Here is a 27,881-nt window from a genome sequence, read left to right on the forward strand (position 1 = left end):
ATATACAACCATAAAATTTTAAAATTACTAATTGAATTTAATGATTATATATGTAATTAAAGATGGACATGGATCGAGTTTTTGATCAACACGATCCAACTTGAAAAATATATATCATCCACTTGAAATTCAACTCAACTCAAATTTAGAATGACTTTAAATGACCTAAAACTCGACTCATCTTTTGAGATAAAATCTGAACTCGACTCGACCTATTCGATCTAACCCAACGCAAATATATTTATAAAAAAATTAGTTTTATTTTGACAAAATATGGATCCAATCGAAAAATAAAAATTGAGGTGTTATTGTAATTATCTCGAAATATATATATAAATATAATATACTTTACTTTTTTGTTCAGGTGAGTATTTTCACCCTAAAATCGACTTGACCTAAACCGAACTTATACTTTAAAAAACTCAGCCTAACTCGAATATATATATAAAGTGATCCAATAAGGTTAAGTTCGGTAAGAACCCGTTGTGTTCAAATAGCATCTATGTGTAATTATAAAAAATATAAAAATATTAAATTTAATTTAAAAATAAAAAATATTTTAAGACTACAATTTAAGTGGAATATCATTTTTTTCAATCATGTATCAATGACATAATGTGATATAATAATTAAATGTTACCCTTAAGTACCAGGTTCAATGGCCTTTAATTAAATAAATTAATAAACAATGCACTTTAAACTCATATTTTCCTTAAATTTTCAAAATTATTTAAAATTAAAGATATAATGTCAAAATTACCCCCAATATATATTAAAATGATTATTTTAGCCTCTATTTTTATAGCATTTTAGCGCTCAACATTTTATTTTGGGGTGAAAAGCCATCCTATAAATTAAATCATTAGTTAACACATGATCAACGCTCTAAAGTAGATGTCTTTTTATCCTAAAATGAAACGTTGAATGCCAAAATGCTATAAAAAAAGAGCCAAAGTGATTATTATGTCAAATGTTAGGGGTCTTTTAACCTAAAATGAAATATTATGATCAAAATGAAAAAATGACTATTTTAATAATTTAATTGACAAAATTGTTTATTCAGTGTTCATTTTAAAATTAAGACTATAATCTAGTGACCAATAGGAGCTAAAATGACTATTTTAATAATTTAATTGACAAAATTGTTTATTAAGTGGTCGTTTTAAAATTAACACTATAATCTAATGACCAATAGGAGAGTTTAACCTTTTAATTAAACCAGCAATTGAAGGGTTGGGGGCTTGGGGTGGGAATAGGCCAAGCCGGCCTACAGGGGCCTGGGCCTGGTCTATATAAGCCTGGCCTGGCCTGGCCTATTTAACTAAACAGGCCAGACCCAGACCTTTTTAAAAGTTTATTTAACTAAACAGGCCAAGCTTAGGCCTATTAAAAAGCCTTATAAGCCTGATAGGTCTGTCTATTTAGAGTGACTACTTTGTAAAATGTAATAAGTTAGAGTGACTTAATATGAATTTTACTCTAAAATTAATGGATAAACTGAAAATATTAAAATGTTTATTGTTAAACAGGCTTTTAAATAGGCCAGACTTTTAAACAGACCCAGATCAGACCTAAATACAAGCCTTTGACAGGCCACAGGCCAGGCCTAAACCTACACAAATCATTGTAGGCCAGACCCAGGCCTATTAAAGCCTGGTCTGACCTATTACCACCCCTACTTGGGGCCTTCAAAGGAGAGAATTTAAGGCCAAATTAACCCAATATCATATATATACTAATTATTTAGTCTAATACGACAGTTGATTTTTTATTTTGAGACTATGATATTTATTATAGTGATTTGGAACTTGTCACATAGATATGACGAGTTCTAACAAAATATATTTTTTATTAAAATTTTTCACTCCGATATGATTAAATTATAATCAATTTTTTTTAAAAAAATTTATCACTTTGACATAATAAATTTAAATAAAAAATATTATTTCGATAAACTTATCATGTAGGCATAAAGAGTTTATCTTGTATTGTAATATTTGTCATAGATTCAAATTAATTTTAGAGACGACTAATGAACTAATTTTTTTTATCCGTCCAGCCTATTGGGTTAATTTTGTCGAGAATTTAAACCAGAAGCCCAAAACATCTCCGAGAAGACTACGACAGTGATGAGTGATCACCTCTACAAATAGTAGACTTTTGTCACAGTTGGGGGCGCAGTTGTGTTAATCTCAGAGAGTAACTGAAGTAAAAGCAAAAGAATGGAAGGAAATGGAATGGAAGGAAATGGATTGGAAGGAGATGAGTCAAATGCCCTAGGGAAGTGTTTGAGTGGGTTGGTGGACGATGGTAGCACCGAGAGTCATCGGTACTACCTGTCTCGGAGAACCGTGCTGGAGATGCTCAGGGACAGAGGCTATGCCGTACCCAGCTCCGAAATCGACCTTTCTCTTCAAGAATTTCGCAACATTCATGGCCAAACCCCTGATTTTGATTCTCTCAGGCTCTCCGTTACTCATAAAAGCGACCCTTCCAAGCGGGTAATCCTTTTCCCTTTCCGCTTTATGTTTTGGTCGCTGGTTTTGTGTACATGGCATGATTAAATCAGTATCCACTCATTGCATGTTCCTTTTGAATTGTTTAATTTACTTTTCCTCACTTAAAGTTTGAGTTCTGATGATATCATTTTGAACCCTATCGTCTTCGTTTCTGGGGAAAGAAAATAGAACAATGCTTTTGCCTTGGTCCTTATCTGAATGTTTGGTTTTGGCGATTAACATGTTAAGCAATCACATGTTGATTAGATAGCAGGTAGGCTTACTCAACAACAATGTTTCTTGCAAACACTTCTCTGGAGGTGACGGTGCTTCCTAGCACTAGCACATTTTTTTGTTTGGTATAAGACCGGGAGCCCCAGGCAATGCTCTGCTCCTCTAGCGTTTTGCTCCTCTAATGCTCCATGCTCCTCACTCTGTAGCATCAATTTTAGCATCTGATAAGGATGATCGGCAATGTAGCTAACAAGGCCTATAACTACCTGGTGTTACTTTTAGAAGATTGCCAGGATTCTTGATTTTACTCCATTATGGTCTTAGGATGTCTTCAAGAGTATGACTTTAAGATTCATATATGGAAATTAATTATTAAATATCTTCTTAACCTTTTCATAGAACACAGACGATTCCCATTTCTGTTGAACAGAAAATGCATTCTTAAGTGTGCTGTCATTTAACCTCTATCTGTTTGTGATAAAAACACTTCTTAGTTTGTGCTCCACGTGGTTTCCATTTCTTACAACTACATTTTCTAATACTTATCCATTTCATACAATTACATTTTCTAGTATTTATCCATTTCATGCAATTACATTTGCTAATACTTTTCATCTCAAACAATTACAAACAACGACTTCAGACTTTGGTCACAACTAATTCTAGTTTGTTTTCTCCTTGGTATATATTCACTCGTTGAGCATATACTTTTTGTAGAATCGGTGATAATCTGTATTTGTTCAACTATAAATTGTTTTTTGCCAAGTGTTCAATGCCAAATGCGAATGAATTAGGTTTAACATGTCTTAAGGCTAGAGATTTGAGTGGAAGGTTGTGTTGAGCTGCCCTATACATTTACTCCTATTGAATGCTATGTTAGTTGCCACTGTCACGTGTTTCCTAGACAAGAACACTACAACTTGACGTTAAGAACTCTGGCCCACCCCCTTCTTGAGATAACCTCTATTAGCAATGCTGCATCTAATTCTTTTGGTTGCAGTCTTCTATTCTGTCCTCCAGCCACTAGACGTGATCAGCTTCTGTAATACCATAGTTGAAATAGATTGGGTTATTATAGTGAGAATAATTGGCTTTAATCCACCATGTGCGATGTTAATGGTTATGTCTTTTACCTCCACATATCAAAATTCTTTATTAGGCAACAAATTTCTTTGATTATATCTAATTGGAGAAAATGTTTTTTTGTACAAATCAACTTTATTCAATAATATCTTTTTCTCATTTAATGGCAATATCAGCATCTTGCAGGATTTGTTGAGTTTATTTCATTTAAAGTATTTGTTGGAGTTTTGAAGTTAACAAATTTGAGCAGATCAAAACTTAATTTAGATTTAGTGATAATGAAGCTGAAGTATAAAACACGGCTTGCTATTTCTTTTTAAAAAGCATTGTTGAAGCATTGATTTTGTAATTTATGTACTAAATACTAATTTTTCTATTCTAATTGCTGTGGTTTTTGTCTTGAGAAGTGATTCTTTATTCTTTAATCAATGTGATCTGCAATCTGATGAATGACACTTTTCCTGGCAGATGTTGGTTGTTTTCTATGGGCCAGGTATGGTTAAAGTTAGTGGGATTCGACTCATTCTGGTCTAATTACTAACAAAGAAAGTTTGACTGGGTTGATACTAATCGTGCAAAACCATATGACAAACCAAGCTTTGAAAGCTCTAGACCTTTTCTCATTTAAGGTGGAGATATTCCAGGTAAAAGTTGTACCAGTCGTGTCTGTGTTATTTCCATTGACATTGGTCTTCCAAATTCAATTTCATGCAGGAAAACTCTTTTGCATAAGCAAAAGCTTTGACCTCTAGATCTTTCATGTCCTAAAATTTAATGTGACGCTGTCCACTCCATATTGTACACGCCTCACGGCCAATCCATGCTGCATGCAGTTGCTTCCTTGTACCCTTTTTCCTCAAATTAGTTGCTACTATTATTTTTATAACTCTAGTTTACCATAATAAAAACAGAGAAAACATGCTTAAAATGATCTCTTTAGTCTTTTTGTGCTGAAAATCATGGACTTAAGTAGTTAAAAATTAGCAGCATATTGAAGGATGCAATGCTAATCAGGGTGCTGGGTTTGGTTTACTTTTGTTCAGAATTGAGTAATTCAATTTTGGATAATTTTGACATGATTTAAACATTTTCTTTTGGTTTCTGGACATCCTGTATACTGACAAAATAGTTGACACACCTCTCTCTAGATTTCATCGCAAGAAATTGCGATTGGCTGCAAGGGACATGCCTTTTTGTATAACATGAAAATTTTGTTGGCTATCTTTTCATATGTTTGTACTAACCAAAATTAATATGTAATTATGCACTGCTAATATTATTCATGGGTGATAAGTCATTTAATATAGAAGCTTAAAAATGTATTTACTACAGCTTGCTATATTAAACTGACCTTATATTTATTCTGCCAGTTGCATCACGTAATTTTGTTGATGTTTATTCTATCCCTATAAGATTTAAATTCCTTACCTTCCAGCGGTTACTCTACCAAATTGAATAAACCATTAACATAGATATAGGTAATTCATCTTTAGAATGATTGGTGTAATTATTTGAAATAACTATCTTGTTTTATTGAGAGGAAGGGGTGGGGGATTAGATTTAGGATGAAAGGAAAGAAATTGTTATATTTCTCATCATCATTCCATCTTACAGTAGTATGTGTTCCTTGTTAAAACTTGGATAATTTTTTCTAAATTTTGAAAAGACTATGCATGACATAGTCTGTTAAGAAATTAGTTCTTTACATCCAGTATGGTTTAGTTTAGAAAGTGTGCACTTGGGATGCGATCTCCTTTTCTTCTTCCCCTCATATGTAACTTCTTCACACCATTCTATACCCCTAATACCGCTCTTGTTTTTCTTGGTCCTCAGATTACCGACTTACTTGTTAATATCACAAAGCATGTGCTAAAGCCCAGGCACCAGGTACTAACTGAACATGAGAAACAAAGGCTCTTGCAGAAGTACAGTATAGAAGAGAAGCAGGTTAGTCTTAAAAGCTTAAGAGTTTTGGTATTTATATATAGTTTGGATTTCCAGGTTTGATCTCTGGTCATTGAAACTAAGAGTTTAAGACTATCGGTCAACATTGTATCAACAAATTACAATGCTTGCTGTTAGTTAGCTTGGGTTGAATGTTAATGTGAACATCAGAATTCAGATCGAAAAGCGCTAAAAGTATGTGCATATGCCATTATATGTATGCCAAATTTCAGGGCAGTAGCTGCATCTTTAACATAGTCTGTCTATATATGCATATTTTGTTTTTGGTTGAGGTTGTTGGTATCTGATTCGAATTTTAATTATATTTGAGGCAGCTCCCTCGGCTGTTAAAGAAAGATGCCATTGCAAGATATTATGGTTTTGAAAAGGGTCAGGTGGTGAAAGTTACTTATGGTGGTGAAATCACCGAGTCCCATGTTACTTACCGATGCGTCTGGTGATGAAAACGATCAATGCAGACAGCGGTGTATGTAGGATTTATTTTCCGGTTTGTGTTTTCCCAAACCTTTCCATGGTTTGGCTAATGTTTGCTGTTGTATGAAAAGTGACCGAGTTGCTCATCTACTCTTCTATATTTTGATGTTAGATAAAGTCTGTTCATCTTTCATTTGTGTTGGGAAAAAAGTTTAGCTACCGGAATGGCTTCCTGCAACTTTTATCAGAGTACTTTGAACAATATTTGAACAATGACACTCGTTAACAATATTTGAAAAATGATTGTAAAATTATTTTGGCAAAAAAGGTATTTGAGGTACTTGTACCTCTGGAAGACGTGATCTTCAAATTATTTTTGCACCCGATGTGACCCTCTAACTCAGAAGAAAAATCTAATGTGACCTTTTAATCAATGTTTTTCGTCATTGATTGTTACAGTACTGACGAGATAATTCATAGTGCTGAATGTTGGTGTGACGGTCTACGGTGTTAACATGATAATCTAAAATGGAATGAAAATGATAGTTGAATACAAAATGTGTAATTTACCTTAGATTTTTTTTGTCCACCTGAATCTGATTCGAATATAATATCTTCCGTCTGTAATTTAATTCAACCTGGATTTAGATAAGTTTTATTGACCCAAATTTTAACCTAATTCTTTAGATAATACTTATATCCACATTTGATTGGATTTGATCCAACCAAAAAAAATGTATATAAATTTCTTTTTATCAAGTAAAATTAAAATTTAATTAAAAATTATAAATAAAAAATTAAAATAATTAAGTCTAAATATATAAAAATTAATTACATTATATCAAAAGTCAAACTTAAATTTTCTTTAGAAAATCTAACCTTCCCAAAATAAGGAACCACATATAAGGACCTTTAACCTTCACCTATACTTGCAAGAAGGAAAAGGTTATCGCTTACGAGTCTAAAAAGGAAAACATGACATTCATCTCAATGGCAATTATGGCATGTTCCTCGACCTGCAATAAGAAAACTGATGCAACACTTTACGGCATAATGGAATTTAAGCAAACCAATAAGAAATAACAGCCTATTGGTATTTGGATCAACATCATAACAGAAATCAACAGACTGAACACACTAGTATAAAATGCGTAATGTTCGGATAAACTGGTTAGACTGATCATTTTTAAGGTTCGAGTGTGCTTTCCATGAATGCCACAAATCTGAATAAAAGTTGTCTCTGTACAAAGTACGTTGTTCATGCCCTCCGGTAGCCTTTTTACAAGGGACCATGCAACATTATCAAACTGATCCAACATTTTGCAGCATACTGGAATTTAAGAAAACCAATAACCAAGCTTTGCAAGCTACACCAGTGAATGAAATTAAAAGTGGTTTCTGCCTTTCCAATCCCCATGCTCCTCCTAATTCTTCTTTTTGGTTACTCCTGCAAAATATAGAAATAAAAATGTATCTTTTAGAGGATAGAGGGATAACATGAAGCAAATAATACTACCAATCGATTGATGAAAGCACCGTTTGGACATGTTATATGAATTAACAAGAGGGTTAGCACCCCAACTTGCATCGCCGAAACAATAGTAGTTTTGATTGGAAAGGGGTCATCTCAGTTGGAAGTTAATGGTTTCTAGAAAATGGCTCATTGCAGATGTTAAAATCTGTTCAGAACTAAGCATAGCTTGCAACAAATTTTCAAGTCACTTCTCGTATCTAGGAATGGGCATGGACAGGTATAAGAAAATGGAAAACTGTCATATTATTTCCTTTTCACTATTTTCACTATTTTATCTTTTTCTTCTTCCTTTTACCTTCTCTATTCTTCTTCCCTCTTTTCATACTCTTTTTTCTTTGCCACTGAGCAAGCCAGCACCACAGCCTGCAGCCAAGCAGGCTAGGAGCTGGTAACAAATGGTGCCAATTTGGCCAAATCTCATGCCACCTAGTGCCGATCTGGATCAGAGGGCCCGGATCAACACTGGCCAACCTCCCTAAGGCCTTGGCGGTTGAACATTGGATTGGTGGCTGGTGCCAGCAGTGATTCCAGCAGCTGAGGAGCAGAAAACAGAGAAAGGAGAAAGAGGGAAAGAAAAATGGAAATTAAAAAAAATTGCTCCCCATCTCAACATTTTCCTTATTCTGACACCACTTTCCCAAATCATTATATTTATTAGCGGGTTTTTTTATGATTCGTAAGGCATATTCCATCAAATAGTCCTTTTGTTTGTATCTTGAACCAAATTAAAGTAGAGCAATGTTATTGAATATAGCTGAAAATGGAAGATTTGGTATTTATCCCTAACAATTAATTAACAGCCGACTTCCAAACCAACAACAATAATAAAGCAGGAAAATTGAAATACAAAAACCAACAAACCCTACGCCGATGCCATAAAGCCCATTACAAGCCTTCTAGAGCTGCAGTTCAGAAGGATTAAACAATGTTCCATAATAGCAATGATAATAAGCAATAAGGCTTTACCGTATTTGCAAATTGAATATTAAAGCATGCATACAAACATGCATCAATTATTGACCCAAGAAGCATGTATATAATCAATTTTGCATGTCATTAGATGTTAACATAGGGACCACTTCCAATACTTCTTCATATTCATCGGCTAAAATTATAGGGTGTCAAAAACCACAAAACAACCTTCAATCTATGGACTAAATTAGGATACATCTTCAATTAAACTTTCAATTTCACCAAAAACCTTAAATCAAGCATCTAAACTCTCATTCCAATAGTTCCCATATACTTGGTCAAGTAAAGTCCTCCTAGCAAGCTACACGTACTGGCTCATATATTATTAGTTCTCAACCAAACCTATCACAACAATTTAAAAGCAAGAATGAAAACCATGAAATGAGAAGATTCTCATCAACTCACTTCCTTTCGAAGAAATTCACAATGAGAAACCTTTCCAAGCATCAGGGTGCTGGAACACTGAAGAACCAAGACAACTCAAACCATAACACCAATCTGGAAGGTGTTATATTCAACTTCCCCATTCCAAAAAAGTGTACATCCTCTTAGCATAACAATCTATGGGAACATAACACTTATGAGTGGCAGGACAATTTTGAAGAGCTGATAATTCAGTTAAAAATTATGCTTGAAAAGCACATATAGTTAGAAACAAAAGTTTGAAAAGGATTATACGGCAAGAAATAAACAAAATTCTCTTCAATACACCACTCTACAGGCAAAATAACATTATAATGCCCAAACCCCAAGTAGTATTTCTTCAAAATACGAATGGAATAAACCAAAGTAACCAACCAAACAAGGATAAATAAAGAGTTCAGAAGTAGTAAATAATATACTAGAAACAAAAGAGAGAAAAGGAAGATGAAGGAAAGAAGTATGATTTGGGGGATTGAGAAGGAAACTAACCAGAGATGTGGGTTTGATTGGAAAAACAAGAGAAGAAATGAGATTAGCCAACATGGAAGGGACCGATATCACCACTTCTGAGAGAGGCAGCGACTTCATCAGCGATTGTCAAGCAAGAAAAAACCCATCCACAACATCTTTGCCATCTCTAGAGCCAAGCCCAACGGCATCGCCATTTCTTTCCTTTCTTTGAAATCAACAAGTAAAAGTGGTCAGGTTATGGGTTTCGTGTATCTATCAATCAAACCTTTTCAGGGTGGAGAAATCCAGGAGATTAAGAATCAAGTTGAATTAGGTTTTTTTTTTTTTTTGCATCAATCAATATACCCTTTTCAGGGAAATAACCCAGGAGATTGAGAATCAACAAGTATAGGGGGTAAATTACACTGTAGCTTTGCTATACTATGAAAAAAAATGCAATATTGGTGTAATTTACCCGTTTAACACACAAAAGGACCAAAAAAGTAAAAAAAAAAGGAAAAAAGAAAAAGAGAGATGAGAATATTGAAAGAAATATGTATTATTCTTTCAATATAAATTATATACAATTTTTCTCTAATCCATATATTTATAGACGAAAAATTCCATCAGAACATTCCATAGGAAGGAAAATTCCAAGGAAAAATATATGAGATGTTAGGTATTGACCAATGTCATAGCTCATATGGATAGCAGATGGCCTGCAAAAAGGCTAGAATTTGCAGCAGAGGTGATTGTAGATGCTTTGAAGGAAGTCGGTCACGGTGGTATGACAAGGCAAGATTTAAGAGATGCAACTCGGATGCAACTCGGTGATACATGTTTGCTGGATTCTGTTTTGAAATCAATGAACAATTTCATTGTTGGATGTCACATTGTATGCCGTGGAATTAGTTCAGCACGGATTTTAGAATATACGATTCACGACATAGACAATCCGGTTAAGGTATCAGAAGCAAAGGAGATATATCAGAAACCTCTACCAGAAGTTCTGCCTGCTCCTGCTCCTGTCCCTGGAACTGATGTGTATAACGATGTGGTGTATTTGTATAATAACACACTACTGAACTATCCAGAATCAGACTTGCTGGAACTTGCCACTCAGTCAGTTCTAGATAGCAAACACTTTGTGATGGACCAGCCATTTAGAGATGAAGATGACCAGTTGTTGAGATTCTTTTGCCGAGTCATGCCCGGCTTGTTTGAAGTGGAGAATATGTCGACCGAGATATCACCTATGGTTGAACTTGTCATCGTTCAGTTACACGCCACGGTTCTTGACCTAAAACAAGCCGCTGAAAAAGCGTTGAGGGATACGAATTGCATTTTGGATAAGTTTGTGGTGACAGAAATCGACAACCTGGGCGAAATGGAGGATAGAGATGTGTCTGGTCAGAGGGAGCGGAATAGATTTGGACAGTAATCTGAGGCACGATGGCGGTTCCGGTAATTGGATAGTCAGATGCGTGTGCGGGGCTCGGGACGACGATGGGGAGAGGATGATAGTGTGCGATATCTGCGAGGTGTGGCAACACACACGCTGTATGAAACTCATACAAATAAACTGCCTCAGGCTTCAAATAAGTTCATATCCAATGGGAATTAAATAAAATCGATTACATATTACAATCATACTATAAATTCAACTCAAGACAAACTATATCAACTTGAAGACAAACTAGTACAATTTACAAGCATCGACCCCATTGTTTTAATTCAACTCAAACATCATACTGCTCTAATTGAACGTCCCTGGCCTTCAAAGGTTCATATTCTCCCAGATAAACTTCCAGGTGGTCCGACAAGGCAGATTTGTCGATGTTTTCATGGTGGTAAGATTTGCAGACGAAGTAAAGCACGGTCTGGATGACTAATCCAAAGAGTGTCAACATGGAATGTAAAAACAAAGAGAATACTGCATACACGACCCTCGTGCCCACGCCGGAGCCGCTCCCGTGAATCACCAGCGTCTGAAATGCAGACTGGATGGCGACGGCGGCGATCCCGAGCGTCAGATAAATGAGCACCGCCACCCATGTGTTCCCCTTTATCAGGTTCTTGCCCTTGACCATGGCGTTGAAACCGTATGCCTCTTCTAAAACGGAAACGACGCTGGCCAAGTGCCAGATCACGGTCAAATACAAAAGCCCCACCAGATAGAAAATGACGAAAAAAACGAACACGACCGCCAAACCCAGATCGCTCCGCCCGACTGAAATGGCGGAAACGAACAAGACGGCAAACGCTACGACGTTGTAGGAAAACATGGCGACGAAAATGCATAAGAAAGTAACCAGGAGCCGCTTCCAGACCTTGGGAACGACACTGATGACCTTGTTGAAACTGAGTTCCCGAGCTGTGTATATGCAGGCGATGGTGTAAACGACGGCGGCGGTCGAGAGAAGCGAGAAGATGAAAAACAGGGTGAAGTAGGCGGCTTTGAAGAGCCAAAAGTAAGCCCACTCGTCGGAGACAAGGTCGGAGAGTTTTTCGTATTTGGGAGTGCCGGATCGAGTGTGGTCGAGCTCGATCTCGTTGTGGATGATTCTGCCAAAGACGAGATTCGAGACTTCCATGTGAACAAGGTAGATGAATGATAGAGGAAGGATTAAAGACAAAGTGATTTTGCAGAAGGTTTTCCTCCATGCAGAGATGGCTCTGTAGGATTCATTGAAGATGCCGAAGAAGCCAACGAATTGCATCTCTTCTTGCTCTTTGTCCATGATGCTTTCGAGTTGCAGAGAAAGAGAAAACAGAGAGATGAAGACTGAAGAGATTGGAAATGGTGATGACAGGAATATGGGGGAATGGATTATATATATCTACTACACCAAAAACTATTGGATGAATCCGGTTTATTACGATATTAGTAGTCTAATTTATAATATTTTATTATTAGATAAACTCGGCTCATCACGTCTTCCGTCATCTCTACTATTAACATTTCTTATTTTATTTTTTTAACGTGAATTTTCAACTTCTTTAACCGTGTAAATAAAAAGCAGACAATTATTTGAAATTTATTTTAAAATTAATAAATGTAATTCATTAAAATTATAAAAAATATAATGAGTCGAGTCCATAAAATAATCTATCCCGAACCAAGTCAAGGTCAAATTATACACATTTTCCAAGAAAAGTCTACCAAAGGCGGTTTAGAAAAGCGGATGTCGAAGCTTCTCTTACATATTCCAAACCAAAAGTCATTCCTTTGAATGAGCCAAATCAAAACACGCATGTCTCTTGATTATTCAACATATGAAGTAATTGAAAAATAGGCTTTTTTTCTAACCCCAAATATACTTAGGGTAAATCATGTCTTTAATACCTAAATTATTAATTTTAATCCGTTTTAGTACCTAAACTTTTAATTTTTTTAGAATCATATCTAAAGTTTAGTTTTTGTTTTTATTTTAGTACTATGTTCAAAATTTAACGTCAATTCTTGAAAAAACCGAAAGTGTATGTACTAAAATTGAACCAAAACTGATGGTTTAGTTACTAAATGCGCTAAGTTTTTAACGGTTGTGTACTAAAATGAAACAAAAATGAAATATTAGGTATGATTTTGAAAAAATTAAAAGTTTCGGTACTAAAACAGAGAAAAAGTAATAGTTTAAGTGCTAAATATATAGTTTATCCATATGCTTATTAAAAAGATTTTTTAGTTTGACAGTAATATAATAAGGGTTTATCTATATAAATTTGAGCAAATTTTTCTTTTTCTTAGTGATGTTTTAAAAATAATAATTTGATCATTAACATTGTCAATTTATAACAAATAGGTCACTCGACCGTTAATAACCATTAATGGGAAAAATAAAATATTGATTTGGTACATTAAATCCCTAGTTTCTAAATTCTGCTAAGCTGGTTTAAATTAATTTTAAGAGTTTAGTCTTTTTATTAGTTACATATTTAAAGGGAGACCTAGTATGTTTGGCTTCGACACTATTTTCACATTTATTAATTTTTTTTTATCAAGATTACATAAATGATTAATTTTGATGAGTGTTTTTAACGAGTTCGCATTCGTCTGTTCTAATCTAGCATGTCACATATTAAGAGAGTTAATGATATAAACAGAAGTGGTGACATTATTATTTCCGCTTAACATAGATTTTATGATAAGCAAACCTCCGTTTAAATGTCATTTCCCCACATAGTACATATAACATGTCTATCGGCTCTTGTATTAATATTTTTATTGTTCAGCATGAGCTAAATTATCTTAATAAGTAAATGAATGATTGTTATCTCTAAAGACCTCATATTCAAGTATCGAAGATTATAAGTATTTGGACGTTCATTGTCAAATAGCTGAGTATTTTAAACATTTAAACATTATTGTTAGATGTTATAGTTAAACATTATTATAATGGATTAGCATTCGTACGCAATAAATTAAGAAAAATCCTCAATAGCCGACACGGAAATTAACTCTTGAATTCATAAATTTTTATAAAAAATCCAATGGTTAATTTGACCAAACTTATCAAGTTGAAGGACCAATTTTATCCGGATTGAACTTGACAAATGTAAGGTTTCTTTGGCTCAATATACCACCTCAGACTTTATTTTACAATCTACGACAAATGCTACAGTAATATAAGGACTCGTCAACATAGGGACTCGTCCCTCTACATGAAGAGTTTGCTTGGAATTTTTTTAATGGTCTAGTTAAGTGGTCCCATGTGGGCCAATATTCTAACATATAAACAAAAGTTCGTCAGCTTGAGATGACAAGTTCTGCAGGATTTTTTTTTTGAAAAAAATAAGTAAATAATTTAAAAAATGAAAAAAAATAAAAGAAAAACATGAAGTGTTCCCCTTGAATTAAAAAAACAGTTGTTGGGTAACATGTAACTGCAACGGTCAACATGAAACTCGTCACATCGACGTAACGAGTTCGCTCAGATTTTTGAAAAATATAGCCATTTATAGCCGTTGGGTTTGGGGTTATAAATAAAGGTTAGGATTTAAGACTTTTATTATGTATTGTTAAGCAAAAAAATTGAAAAAATCATAGTTTTTGAAGAATTCCTGAAAAATGTCTACCCGTTAAGAAATGTTACGCCTTGATGATGTCCATATTTTTTCGGTCGAACTCGATTTGAAAGTAGAACGGAGTATTCATCAATGAGGAATGACATTGAGAGACCCGTAACAGCGGTTTATTATATATCTACAACAATCTGGGTTGTATCCAACCACATTTTTGCGTGGTTTTAAGGTGAACCTAACATTGATTTCAGCTCTAATTGAAAGTTGGAGGCTCGAGACGTATACTTTCCATTTTTTGTGTCGAAGCCGTTTTTCACCCGGGTAGGGGAAAAACTAGTTCGACGATGGGGTTTTTCTTTAAAAAGGTTTGTGAAATGTTGGGAGTCGCCAACAATCATTTTAAGGTGTGATTGGAACACCTAAAATCAGGTAATTTTAATAAAAAATTATTTTATCAAAAATACCAAATTTTGTCTACGAAAATCAGAAATCGGGTTCGAGAGTCAGTTATGTATAGGGAAGGATTAACACCCCCACATCACCCAAAAATTGGTACTTGTGTATTTAAATTGGAAATTTTGAATTCAAGGTTTTATTTAAATTAAAATTCATTATGTATGCAAGGTTTTTTTGAAAATGATATCGATTTATTTCGGGAATTAGCAGTGGTCATCCCTTTAGCATAATGCAGAGGATACACTATTATTAACTCCTTGGTAAATAAACATTGCCTTATTTTGGAGACTTGATGCAATCAAACAATCAATTATTTAAGCCTAATTATTCTAGGTAATTAATTAAGGCTTCCCCTAACCTAAAGTGTCAGTTTATATAATTTAAAGAACCTAAAGGACTAAACCTAGAAACGAAGGCTCTACTATTAATTCTATTTGATTTTAACCAGTTATTGAATCAAATAATCGAGATGGTCCCCTGGGCATTCAGCGAGGGGCAACTCAGATTACTCCCTAAATTAAAGGACTAGGTTGAAATCTAACATAAAGTGGAGGCTCTAATTGAAGATCTAATTAATTATGTTAAATGAAAACCTAATTAAAGAAGTGATTAAAGTATGAAAGATCTAAATCTAAGGGCTAAATTTGAAGTCTAAGGCTCTAATTATGGACTAAATTAAAAAAAAACTTAAACTAAAAGGTTAACCCTAAATCTAATAAATTAAAGAAAGCATTAAACTTAAAGAAAATAAATTAAATGTGTCACAATAAAATAAAATAAAATAAGATAACAAGCATGCATAAAATCTAAATGCACTAAAATAAATAGTTACAAAGTCTAAATTTAATATACTAATTTATACTAGGGTTAATAATCTAAGGACTAAATTAAAGTCAAAAACAAAATCCAGGGACCAAATTTAAAAATGACCATACAAGCTCATAATAGAGACTAAATTAAATATTCGTTAAAATATAACATGCAATTTGAGAATTTAAATAGTGACCTAAGTGTAAATACACTCTAAAATTATAAGGGCTGGAGGATAGTTTTCTTAGTTTACAAGTTAACATATAAAATACAAAAAATTGTAAAATAAGGCCAACAAGATTGAAACAAAATCAACAGTCATTACAGGTGACCAAGATAGAAATACAAGCTGAAAATGTAAGGATATTAAGGAAATTAACCCTAAATTTAATACGTAAAACCTAATTTTAAGATAATATCACCCTAAGCCAATGAGTGTTGGCACAAGTGGTAGGGATTCAGAAATTTGAACTTATAAGGTCAAGTTTGAATTTTACCACCGTCACTCTTGGTGTGCAATCTGTAAAATCCTACGTAAATCTCAATTGAGTCTTAAGTATGCTCTGGCCCTGGATTGAAGTAACCACCCCTGACCTAAACTTTAATGTAACCAAAAAAAAAATCTCGCCCTAAACCTAAACTAAGACTCCCAGTCGCCTTGCTCCTTTATTCCCCTCTCTCTTGCTTTTCAACATTCATCTCAAGCAGCCGTGGTCTCCAACGGCTACCTCCCAACGCCACTGCTCCAACGGCTAAACTTTACGGCTTTCTTATCTCATCGGCCACCACATCATGGTGGGCAGACCATACCGACGAACCATGCAACATTACCCTGAACTAAACTAAACTCGAACAATTCTAAAGGTCTAAGCAAATGACCCCTAAACCTCTATTCCTGACTCCAAAAGATGGAGAAACAGAGCCCTAAACTCTGGTTACCTAACGAGAACGACCTCCCTACTCCGGCGAAGACCCAAACACAGCAGGGTAAGCTAGATCGAGACCTTCCTTTTCTTATTTTGTTTAGAAAAATAAGTAAAAAAAAACTAAAAAGATATAGATGAAAAAGGGAAACCTTGAAAACCTTTTGCTTCTATTGCTTATCTTGAAAGAAATAGGGTCGAGAGTCCCCTTACAATTTTTTTTTCTTCAAATAATTGGATAAGGGCCTGGGGAGCGGAAGTGTGACCAAGAAACCTATGAAAAGCGATAAGACATTCACCTGTTGAGGAACGGAGAAGGCCCCCAGCTGAACTTTTCTTGGAAGAGAGAGATAGTGCGCCATCAGTGTTAACATATATCCAGCCATCAACAGGAGGAGACCATTTAACGGAAATTGGTTGAAGGCAAGCAGAATTCTTCAAATGAATAGGGCTCTCGTGGTAAAACTTACTCCATGATATCCCGACATGGATGGCTGTAGCCGGATCAGAATTAGTTCCGTTGAAGACGTGATTATTCCGATCTTTCCAGAGTTTGAATCTCATGAAAAGTAATTGCAGGTGTATACTTCTTGTCCACTCTCTTCTTCTCCAGCATTTTCAACAATGGCATCCGTCGATCTGTCTTGATTTATCAGATCAGTTTTATGGTGAAATGGGATTTAACCATTATAGCTAAAGACTTGTTTTATGTTTGTACTTGGATCAATCGAATCATTTAACGCAAATAATTGGAAGATGGGATGAGTCATGGAGTTGAACAATTGCGTATAAAGAGTGATGTAAAAACAAGGACTTTTGTCATTTTACTTGAAAGCGCCAGGCAATCCGAAGTTGGAAATGCTTTGGGCCGGGTAGGCATCCATGATTATGCTGCTTTCCCCTTGGTAATGGGAGAGAAGATGATGCCAAGAGGATGCGTGAGCGTCCGGTTTTATCGAATGTTATGCCACCTGTTAAGAAGCTTGGGTATCCCTTCAAGAGCTAACCAAAGATGCTTGGTTATATTGAGACTTCAATGACGAACCAAAGGTGCAGTTGACATCAACTTTCATATCCTTTCCATTTTCCTTTCCCTTTGATGCATGTTTACCTTATTGCTACCCACAATCCATAAATGGGAAAGATAAAATGAAGACTACAAAGTCGATCATGCAACAGAGAAAGTTAGGAGTTAGCAATCAAAGCATTCCGAGTGCAGAAACGGCTTCGGACCTTTGAAAACAATTAATTTTGTAACCCCTAGACCGATGTGGGTAACCCGATCCGATCTGGAGTGTCACAACAAAACCACCGGAGCGACCCACTGTAAAAATAGCGAAAAATTTAAAACTTTTTATCAAAACATGTAAGCTCAAAAAAAAATCATTAATCGATATGTAGAATTAAAACAGATTTTCAGACTCACATATAAAACAAAATACAATTACATGCCCCCTATTCACATGTACCGTACTCTGCAAATAGCACCGGAAGAACTCTCTTACTGATGACGATAGTTGCACTGGTACAATTCTTTTAACCTGCAATGTTAAGTAATATAGTGAGCTTCAGAAAGCTCAGTAATGCAGAACTACCAAATGATGCTAAAGAACGTGCAGATACATATAAATATACATTTCCTTATTGGTTAGATATCTATAGATTTTTAGGCTGAGGTGAGGTTCATTGATATTGCAGGTAGTAACAGATATTATTCCTTTCAGATGGAAATATTTCTGATGTCTAGGTTCAGGAAATCAGAATAAGTTTTCTAGTGTGTTCACGTAAAACTAGTAAAAATATACCAATCTTTTAAAACATATATATATATATATATATACCCCAATCCATTCACATCATAAATGTGTAGGTTCCCCAGAACCATAAACCCAATCGCACATGCCATTTAGACCCTTAGCACAAAGCCGAGGAGTCTGCAGATAATCTTCCTCCAACAATAAACCCCCAGATAAAACATTTATCCGTCGGTAAACGGAGATATCAGAAATCAAAACATAATTCAGATCAGATATCAGAACAAAATCCAGGTTAGGAATCAGAACAGATTTCAGATCACATGTCAAAACAGAATTCAGATCACATGTCAAAACAGAATTCAAATCAGAAATCAGATAAAATATTCATATAAGTAGGGAACACACTAGAGTTTCCAGATATTATTCAGAGGTACTGGATAATCTTATCAAGCAGAGAAACACAGATCTTCAGTATGTCGATAGAATATCGGAATTTAGAATCACTATTGGAAAAGTTCAATAACTGACGGAATCATCAGTTATTCAAAATGAGACTTGAGCTGATAAGGAAGAATTGAAGGTTCAGGACATTTACAATCTATGTCGATTGATCGGATTATCGAACAACTCCTAGATGAATAGTTCCCATAACTAATACTTATCGATTGGTCAATTCGTTGTCCTTCCAGGGTATTTACACTTTAATACCAAAAATTCTTATCCATAGATCATCTTCGGAATCATCACTGAATAGATCTTCCAATGTCTTTATTTCATTTTCACACTTTCACTATATCATGAAATGCTGACGTGCTTGATTTGTAGTTCATGATCCATAAGAACATTACATCATGTATGTTCATTAACGTTTCCAGACTCATTCAAATCACTTATTTAATCCTTAGTCCTTGAGGTTACTTAATTCATTTAGTAGTCAAGTCCATTCCAGTTACTTCTGAGTTCTCCAGGGTAATCCAAACGTTTTTGAATTTCAGATACATATTGTACTTCCGTTCAATTCAATTTGGTCTTCATGGTTGATTTGTCTAACGAATATCCATTTCTTATTACCGAATGCGATCTAGAGTTGAGCTGAGTACTTTCAAAATTATCATCGAACCACACTTGAGAAGACGAACACATATTCAACTGATACCTATGTTGATCAGGTACTGACATATCATTACAGTTGATCGGCTCACTTAAGTTATTCCATAACTTCTAAAGGTAGTCCAACACATATGCTTATTTGGATTCCTTAATTAATCCAAGACATTTACTTAGTATAGGCCATAAGGGTATTTTGGTCATTTTGGTGTTCAATTTTATTCCATTCAATTCAGAGCTCGAGGATATCCATTCATTCCTGAGTTTGGTGATATTCTTGATCATTTCCATTACAGGGGTATTTTGGTCATTTTATAGATCCATTGTAATCCAATAATTCCTTCCGTCCGATCTTATTATTAAATTCAAACTTATCATTTATTTCAGTCCATTCGAATAATTCTGACAAAAGAACACCCCGATAAATTGTTCTTCATGTATTTACTCATAATTCGGATATTTTCGGGTCAAGTACCTTCTCAGATTTTACAAACGGAATATCAGGAATTTTTCTGTACTAAGTCAGGATCTTAACAATCAAATACGTACTTAAATTGAGTTAAGTATGAATCCTCAAAGTACTTTCTCATTCAGGGTCCACTCGGACTATTTTACCTCTCAAGGGCATTTTCGTAATTTCTTAACCAGATAATTTCGGTATTAACTCTTAACAAAAATAATTATAATTTAGAGACCCTATGGTCAATTGCTTTCCCAAACATTCTCTTATTTTGAAATGATTCCTTAACAGACTTCTAGTATCTTGCACAAACCTTTTTGGGGTTAAAAACCGATTAACCAAATTTTTCAAGCAAAACTAGCATTTTTTATGCACATATGTAAATTTATCAGATCAATATGCCTTTTCAGAGTTATTAACCAACTTTCAGGGACAATTCTTGTCATCCTACAACATAAGGGTATTTTCGTAATTTTACTATATCAGAATATTTTCATAATTTCTCATCCAAATACCTTTGATGAAATAAATTATATGATACAGATCTAAATTGATTCCTTTATCACTAAACACAGAACTTGTAATTTTAATTCTAACAATTCCCTAATTTCTTATAAAAGTCATCTGAACCATAATCAGTTACTGAACCTTTTTACCGTATTCAGATCGAGTGTAGAAATTAATCAACTCCAGAAAAGTGACCAACATTATCTTATTCATGCATTTATCAATATCAACATATTCCAATAAGCATAAAGAGGTAGTAAAGTATTACCTCGATTTTCATACGATACTGATCGACCAATAAATTCCATTCGAACGTCCTCGATCTTGAAATCATCTTCCAATATTTCCTCGGATCCATATCAACATAAATTACATCAAAACAGAGCTTAATTATGAAAAACGGATCGAATCAGATGATAAATCAGTGAAAAATAGCTTACCAGGTTCGAATTTGATGAAACAGACTTCGGATTCATATTCACGACGTTGAAAACATAAAATATGACTTTTCGAAAATTTGGAATTTTCGGTCAAAATCAAAATCAACGGGTTTGACTGGAAATTTTGAGTCCTTCGGGTCCGAATTTCGAAAAACGGTCTACGGAATCGGATTCAAAACGTCGAAAAATGTCAGGATAGGTATACTCGGTCAAAGTCAAAGGTCGTTTAATGCCCGATCAAAGTTCTGGTAAACTGTGGTCTACGCCGGTCAACAGTCAACGGTCAACAGTCAATCATTTTACACAAATATCACCCTAACAGAAATTAATTACAAAATTATCCACCTTCAATAAATATTTATGAAACTAACACCCAAATTTTACACAAATAGCACCCAAACAGAAATTAATTACAAAATTAACACCAGACAATGCCCACTATTGGAGGTGGCGCGTGCAGCGCGTGAACAGTGCTACGGTATCGAAAAATTCCTGAAAAAATTCCCAAAAAGTATTTTAAGCGATATTGAGACACTTACAAAGCTCGGTTCACAATTTTGAACGGCGGAGAGCTCGATTCCAAAACATCAAAAACTTTGATGGTCTCACCCCTCCACGCGCCGGCGACGACAGAGAAACGGAGAACACCAGTGAACTCGGAACGATGCAAGGAACACGATGGTTCGAGAGGTGTCGAAAACGGATTGTCGGATCGTCGTGAATCGAAAAAACCCAACTGAAATCAAGTTATTACCGACGATACTTCCGACTGAAATTAACAACGAACAGCGACGATTCACGACGAAAAGTTTGAGGGGTTTTGTTCCACGGTTGACAACGAACACGATGGTGGTTTCGGTTCGTCGATCGGAGGTCGGACGGCGAGTAGATCGGAGTTGAAAAGAGGGTTGTTGGAGAAGATAAAACTAAAAAATATGAGAACCTGCGCACGTGGGAAGAGTTATATTTCATCATATATAAAAAAAATAGTTAAATCATAGGTTTAGTCACTGAACTTCCTGCACTTCTTAAAATGGTATGCTAACTTTACGATTTTACAATTTCATCCAAAAATACCAATTAAATTCATCACTTTATAATTCTAAAATTTAGCCCCTAAATTGGAGTGTTACAAATTTAGTCAGAAGTAGTAAAAAGGGAATGGATATGACTTTGTAGAACCATGATCGATGCAAATTTTCATTTTATCTTAAAGCGGCCTGCTTTCATTTGCTGTGGAATTAGTCATTTTATTGGATTCATAGAGATGGACGGATGCCATTGTTGAAAACGTTGGTGAAGAAGAGAGTAGAGAAGAAGTATACACCTACAATTTTACATATATATTAGTTTTGTTAAGAATATATCATATTATTAAGTTCGTTTGGTGATTTGGTGTTTTGTATGTATTCCTAAAAGATATGAGAATGAATCTCGTGAAAATCAAGTTTTCATCAAATGATTTTAACAAAATGACGTCGTTTTGGATTTTTTTAACATCAAAATAATTGCATCAAAACGATATTATTTTGGTGAGGGAGTCACATCAGCAATATCACGACGCTGAGATGCTATGCCATCATGCCTTAAGCCACTAACGGCGGGGTGATATAATTGTAGGAAAACATAAATGTCAGTGATAAAATTAACAAAATTGAAAAGTCATTGATATTTTTAAACTCAAACTTAAAGATGAGTGATATTGAAAGTAGTTAACCGAAAAATAAAAGACTCGGATTTCGATTGAACATAAATTTCAGTACCTGATTTTCTTTCACCTTCGCCGCTAAAACGACGCAACACCCACTGTTGAACCAAATGATATCAAATTAAGACCCTTGGCCCACCCAGAAATTGATATTATGTGTGTGTGTGTTGAGAGATAGAGAGAGAGAGAGAGAGAGAGAGAGAGAGAGAGAGAGAGAGAGAGAGATTTGCCATGTTTTTGAGTCATTCACGTTGGAGCTCTAGGTTCTATTTTTGGGTGGTTCAGCCGGTCAGAACATACGTACGTTGGCCCTACCCTTTGCATATGTAGATTGCCCTAGCATCAAGGGCACCACCTTGGATTTCGGTTGCATCTTGCAAGTGCATGCACACACACTCATGGTTCAGCCACTCCTTTCCTTTGCATGGCACGCAAATGAATACAACCATCCAAGGAAAGATCTAGAGGTGTTGGGATGCGGTCGTGTTGAAAATTCAAAGGGTAGGCACCGAAAATTGAAAGCAAAATCCACCGAATAGAAATTATCAAAAAGTAGATGATTTTGTTGAATTTTGGTAAAAGGTAAATTACCAAATTTAGTCATTGTAATTTAGGGTATTTATAAATTCGTCCTTAAGTTTCAACTATAAATACCCTAACTCATTTAGCTTCAAAACCATCCCAAAGCATTCTAGCTTTCTTCCAATACTAGAGAGAATTTAGAGAGTTTCTTGAGGGTTGTTTTCTCATTTTTATCAAGAGAGAATTATTATTGTTTTCTCCTTGGAAGATCGAGAGAAGTTGTAATTCCTATTTTCTCATAGTGAAATTCTTCTACCGTTGCCCGTGGTTTTTACCTTATTTTATTTAGGGGTTTTCCACGTAAATTTTGTGTCTCTTTTTATCTTCATTTTTATTTTCTCAAATTATCAGTTGCGATTTTGCTCTATACGATAGTCGTCTTTCGTAACAATTGGTATCCGAGCCAAATTAGAGTGTGTAATATCTACTTATTGTCTTTGTGGTTGCCACTAAAAGGTGGATCCTCCAACATAAGAAAGTAAGAAGTTATTACCCATTCTTTGAAGGATCTAGAGAACTATTCACGATAGTGAAATAGTGGGAGCTATCCGTAAAAGAAGCTATGGCAACGAAATTTGATATTGAAAAATTCAATGGGAGAAATTTCTCATTGTGGAAATTGAAGATGAAAGTCATCCTGAGGAAAGACGGTTGTATAGCAGCTATCAGTGAAAGGCCAATAGATTTCACATATGACAACAAATGGATCGAAATGGACGAGAATACAATGGAAAACTTTCATCTAGCATTAGCAGATGAAGTATTGTCAAGCATCGAGGAGAAGAAGACAGCTAAGGAGATATGAGATCATCTCACCAAATTGTACGACGCCACATCGTTGCACAATAAAATTTTCCTTAAGAGGAAATTGTACACTCTCCGGATGTCGGAATATACTTCAGTTACGGTGCACTTAAACACGCTGAACACTTTATTTTCTCAGCTTACATCTTTAAGATGTACAATAGGAGAACAAGAACGTGTTGAACTTCTACTTCAAAGTCTACCGGATTCGTATGATCAACTCATCATCAACTTGACAAACAATAATGTCACCAGTCTAGTATTCGATGACGTTGCAGCTTATATTCTACAAGAAGAAAATCGGCGCAAGAACAAGGAAGACAGACAAGTAAATCTGCAACAAGCAAAAGCGTTGACAACGATGAGAGGGAGATCAACAGAACGTAGCCAAAGCAGCAGTCACAAACATGGTAGATCGAAGTCGAGAAGCAAGAAGAATTTAAAGTGCTACAACTGTGGAAAGAAGGGTCACTTGAAGAAAGATTGTTGGAGTCTAAATAAAAACTCCAATCCACATGGCAATACTGCAAATACTTCAGATGATGGAGATGCTCTATGATGTGAAGAGTCAACCACCGTGGAAGGTAGAAAGAGATATTCAAACATATGGCTCATTGATTCGGGAGCAACATATCACATGACCTCAAGAAGAGAATGGCTCTATCATTATGAACCTGTCTCAGGAGGATCTGTGTATAGTTGCAATGATCATACCTTAGAGATCATTGGCGTGGGAACCATCAAATTGAAGATGTATGATGGAACAATTAAAGTTGTTCGAGATGTGCGGCACATGAAAGGCCTGAAGAAAAATTTATTATCCTACGGATTGTTAGATAATAATGCAAGCAAGATTGAAACACGAAAAAGAATCATGAAGGTGTTCCGTGGAGCGCTTGTGGTGCTGAAAGGTGAAAAGATAGCTGCAAACTTGTACATGCTGAAGGGAGAGACTTTGGTAGAAGCAGAAGCCTCTGTTGCCTCATGTAGTTCAGATTCGGCAATGCTATGGCATCAGAAACTTGGACACATGTCAGAACAATGAATGAAAGTCCTTGTGGAGCAAAAGCTACTTCCAGGCTTAACAAAGGTGCTACTTCCAGGCTTAACAAAGGTATCACTTCCTTTGTGTGAGCATTGCATAACAAGTAAGCAACACCGGTTGAAATTCAACACATCAAATTCTAGAGGCAAAAGTGTTCTAGAATTGGTTCACTCTGACGTATGGCAAGCACCAGTTACATCCCTAGGCGAAGCAAAATACTTTGTCTCATTTATTGATGACTACTCCAGGAGATGTTGGGTGTACCCTATTAAGAAGAAGTCAGATGTGTTTTCCACTTTCAAAAACTTCAAAGCGCGGGTGGAACTTGATTATGGAAATAAGATCAAGTGTTTCAGAACAAATAATGGAGGAGAATACATAAGCAAAGAATTTGATTACTTTTACAGGAAAGAAGACATCAAAAGACAGTTCACAGTGGTGAACACTCCTCAACAAAATGAAGTGGAAGAGCGGATGAACATAACCTTGTTAGAAAGAACAAGAGCAATGTTGAGGGATGCATGCCTAGAAAAATCATTCTGGGCAGAAGCAGTCAATACCGCCTGTTATTTGGTGAATCGAGCTCCATCAACTGCAATAGAGCTGAAAACACCAATAGAGATGTGGACTGGTAAACCAACTGATTATTCAAACCTCCATGTATTTGGAAGTATTGTGTACGTGATGTATAACTCCCAAGAAATCTCAAAGTTGGATCCAAAATCCAGGAAATACAAATTCTTGGGGTATGTTGATGGAGTCAAGGGGTATTGCTTGTGGGATTCCACTGCCCGCAAAGTGATCATCAGCAGGGGTGTTATCTTTGTAGAAGATAAACTACAGAGAAAAGAAGATCATGATAGCACTAAAAATTCAGAGACTACACAGATACATATGGAAAAGGAGGTTGAAGAAGAAGATTCTTCTGAAGCATAACCAGAACATGATGATCAAGAACTAGAGAGTTCTGAAGCTACAACAACTCGTCAATCAGATCGTGTGAGAAGACATCCCAATTGGCTCTCAGATTATGTTATAGAAGGAAATATTGCATACTGCCTTTTAACAGAGGACGGTGAGCCATCAACATACGAGGAGGTAATAAACAGCTCAGATGCTTTACTATGGATGATGGCGATGCAAGAAGAAATTGAAGCCCTTCATAAAAATAATACGTGGGACCTTGTACCACTACCACAAGGAAGCCAATTGGTAACAAATGGGTCTTCAAAATCAAGCGAAATGGTGATGATCAAGTTGAGAGGTATCGTGCAAGACTAGTGGTCAAATGATATGGTCAAAAAGAAGGTATTGATTTCAATGAAATATTTTCTCCTGTGGTTTAACTAACAACAGTTCGAGTAGTTTTGGCAATGTGTGCTAAATTGAAATTACATCTAGAGCAGCTAGATGTTAAAATAACTTTTCTTCATGGAAATTTTGAAGAAGAGATTTACATGCTCCAGTCTGAAGGTTTTGAAGAAAAAGAAAAGAAGAACTTGGTTTTCAGGTTGAACAAATCTCTGTACGGTCTAAAGCAGGCGCTGAGGTGTTGGTATAAGAGATTTGATTCCTTCATTATGTGTCTTGGATACAACAGACTTAACGCAAACCCTTGTGCTTATTTCAAGAGGTTTGGTGATAATGATTTTGTTATATTGTTGTTGTATGTAGATGACATGTTGGTTGCAGGACCCAACAAAGATCATATTGAAGAATTGAAGGCACAACTGGCTAGGGAATTGAAATAAAGGACTTGGGATCAGCAAACAAGATTCTAGGGATGCAAATTCACCGAGACAGAAGTAATAGGAAGATTTGGCTTTCACAAAAGAATTAATTGAAGAAGATCTTGTCAAGATTCAACATGCAAGATTGTAAGTCAATTTCTACCCCTCTTCCTATTAACTTCAAATTATCCTCCAGTATGAGTCCTAGCAGTGAAGAAGAGAGGATGGAGATGTCTCGAGTACCGTATGCATTAGCAGTGGGAAGTTTAATGTTCGCTATGATATGCACAAGACAGACATTACACAAGCAGTGGGAGTGGTTAGTTGGTACATGGCGAATCCAGACAAAGAACATTGGAATATTGTGAAGAGGATCCTGAGATATATCAAAGGGACCTCAAATGTTGCATTATGTTACAGAGGATCAAACTTATTAATCAATGGGTATGTAGATTCTGACTATGCATGGGATTTGGATAAAAGCAAATCTATTACAGGACATGTGTTTAAAGTTGCTGGTGGAGCTGTAAGCTGGGTTTCAAAATTGCAGTCAGTTGTGGCTACGTCCACAACAGAGGCAGAATATGTAGCAGCTACACAAGCCAGTAAAGAAGCAATTTGGTTGAAGATGTTATTGGAAGAGCTTGGGCACAATCAAGAGTATGTCTCTCTGTTTTGTGACAGTAAAAGTGCCTTGCATCTAGCAAGGAATCCAACATTTCATTCAAGGACAAAGTACATACGAGTTCAGTACCATTTCATTCGTGAAAAGGTTGAAGAAGAGACGGTAGATATGCAGAAGATCCATACCAAAGACAACATAGCAGATTTCATGACAAAGGCGATCAATGTTGATAAATTTACCTGGTGTCGATCCTCTTGTGGCCTGTCAGAGACGTAAGCAACATGAAGGTACAAGGTAGAAAGAATGGTGTGAAAATATGATTATTCCAATCA

General features: G+C 35.5%; 1 protein-coding gene and 3 pseudogenes across 1 annotated transcript; 2 read left to right on the forward strand and 2 right to left on the reverse strand.

The window, feature by feature from the left end:
- The first annotated feature begins 2,149 nt into the window (after positions 1–2,149).
- On the forward strand, positions 2,150–6,320 carry LOC120208657 (annotated as a pseudogene).
- Positions 6,321–7,273: 953 nt separating this feature from the next.
- LOC120208658 lies at positions 7,274–10,003 on the reverse strand (annotated as a pseudogene).
- LOC120208656 lies at positions 9,832–11,201 on the forward strand (annotated as a pseudogene).
- Positions 11,202–11,270: 69 nt separating this feature from the next.
- On the reverse strand, positions 11,271–12,377 carry LOC120208653. The gene has a single exon (XM_039207878.1). It carries the CDS (start codon positions 12,312–12,314, stop codon positions 11,313–11,315), a length of 1,002 nt encoding a protein of 333 aa, XP_039063809.1. The 5' UTR covers positions 12,315–12,377; the 3' UTR covers positions 11,271–11,312.
- Positions 12,378–27,881: the final 15,504 nt, after the last annotated feature.

This window comes from Hibiscus syriacus, unplaced genomic scaffold (genome assembly GCF_006381635.1).
Source record: "Hibiscus syriacus cultivar Baekdansim isolate YM2019G1 unplaced genomic scaffold, ASM638163v2 tig00016849_pilon, whole genome shotgun sequence".
In the NCBI taxonomy this organism is placed as follows: domain Eukaryota; kingdom Viridiplantae; phylum Streptophyta; class Magnoliopsida; order Malvales; family Malvaceae; genus Hibiscus; species Hibiscus syriacus.

Coding starts and splice junctions, on each gene's coding strand:
- LOC120208653 (XM_039207878.1), bottom strand. CDS start 12,314: ATGGACAAAGAGCAAGAAGAGATGCAATTCGTTGGCTTCTTCGGCATC.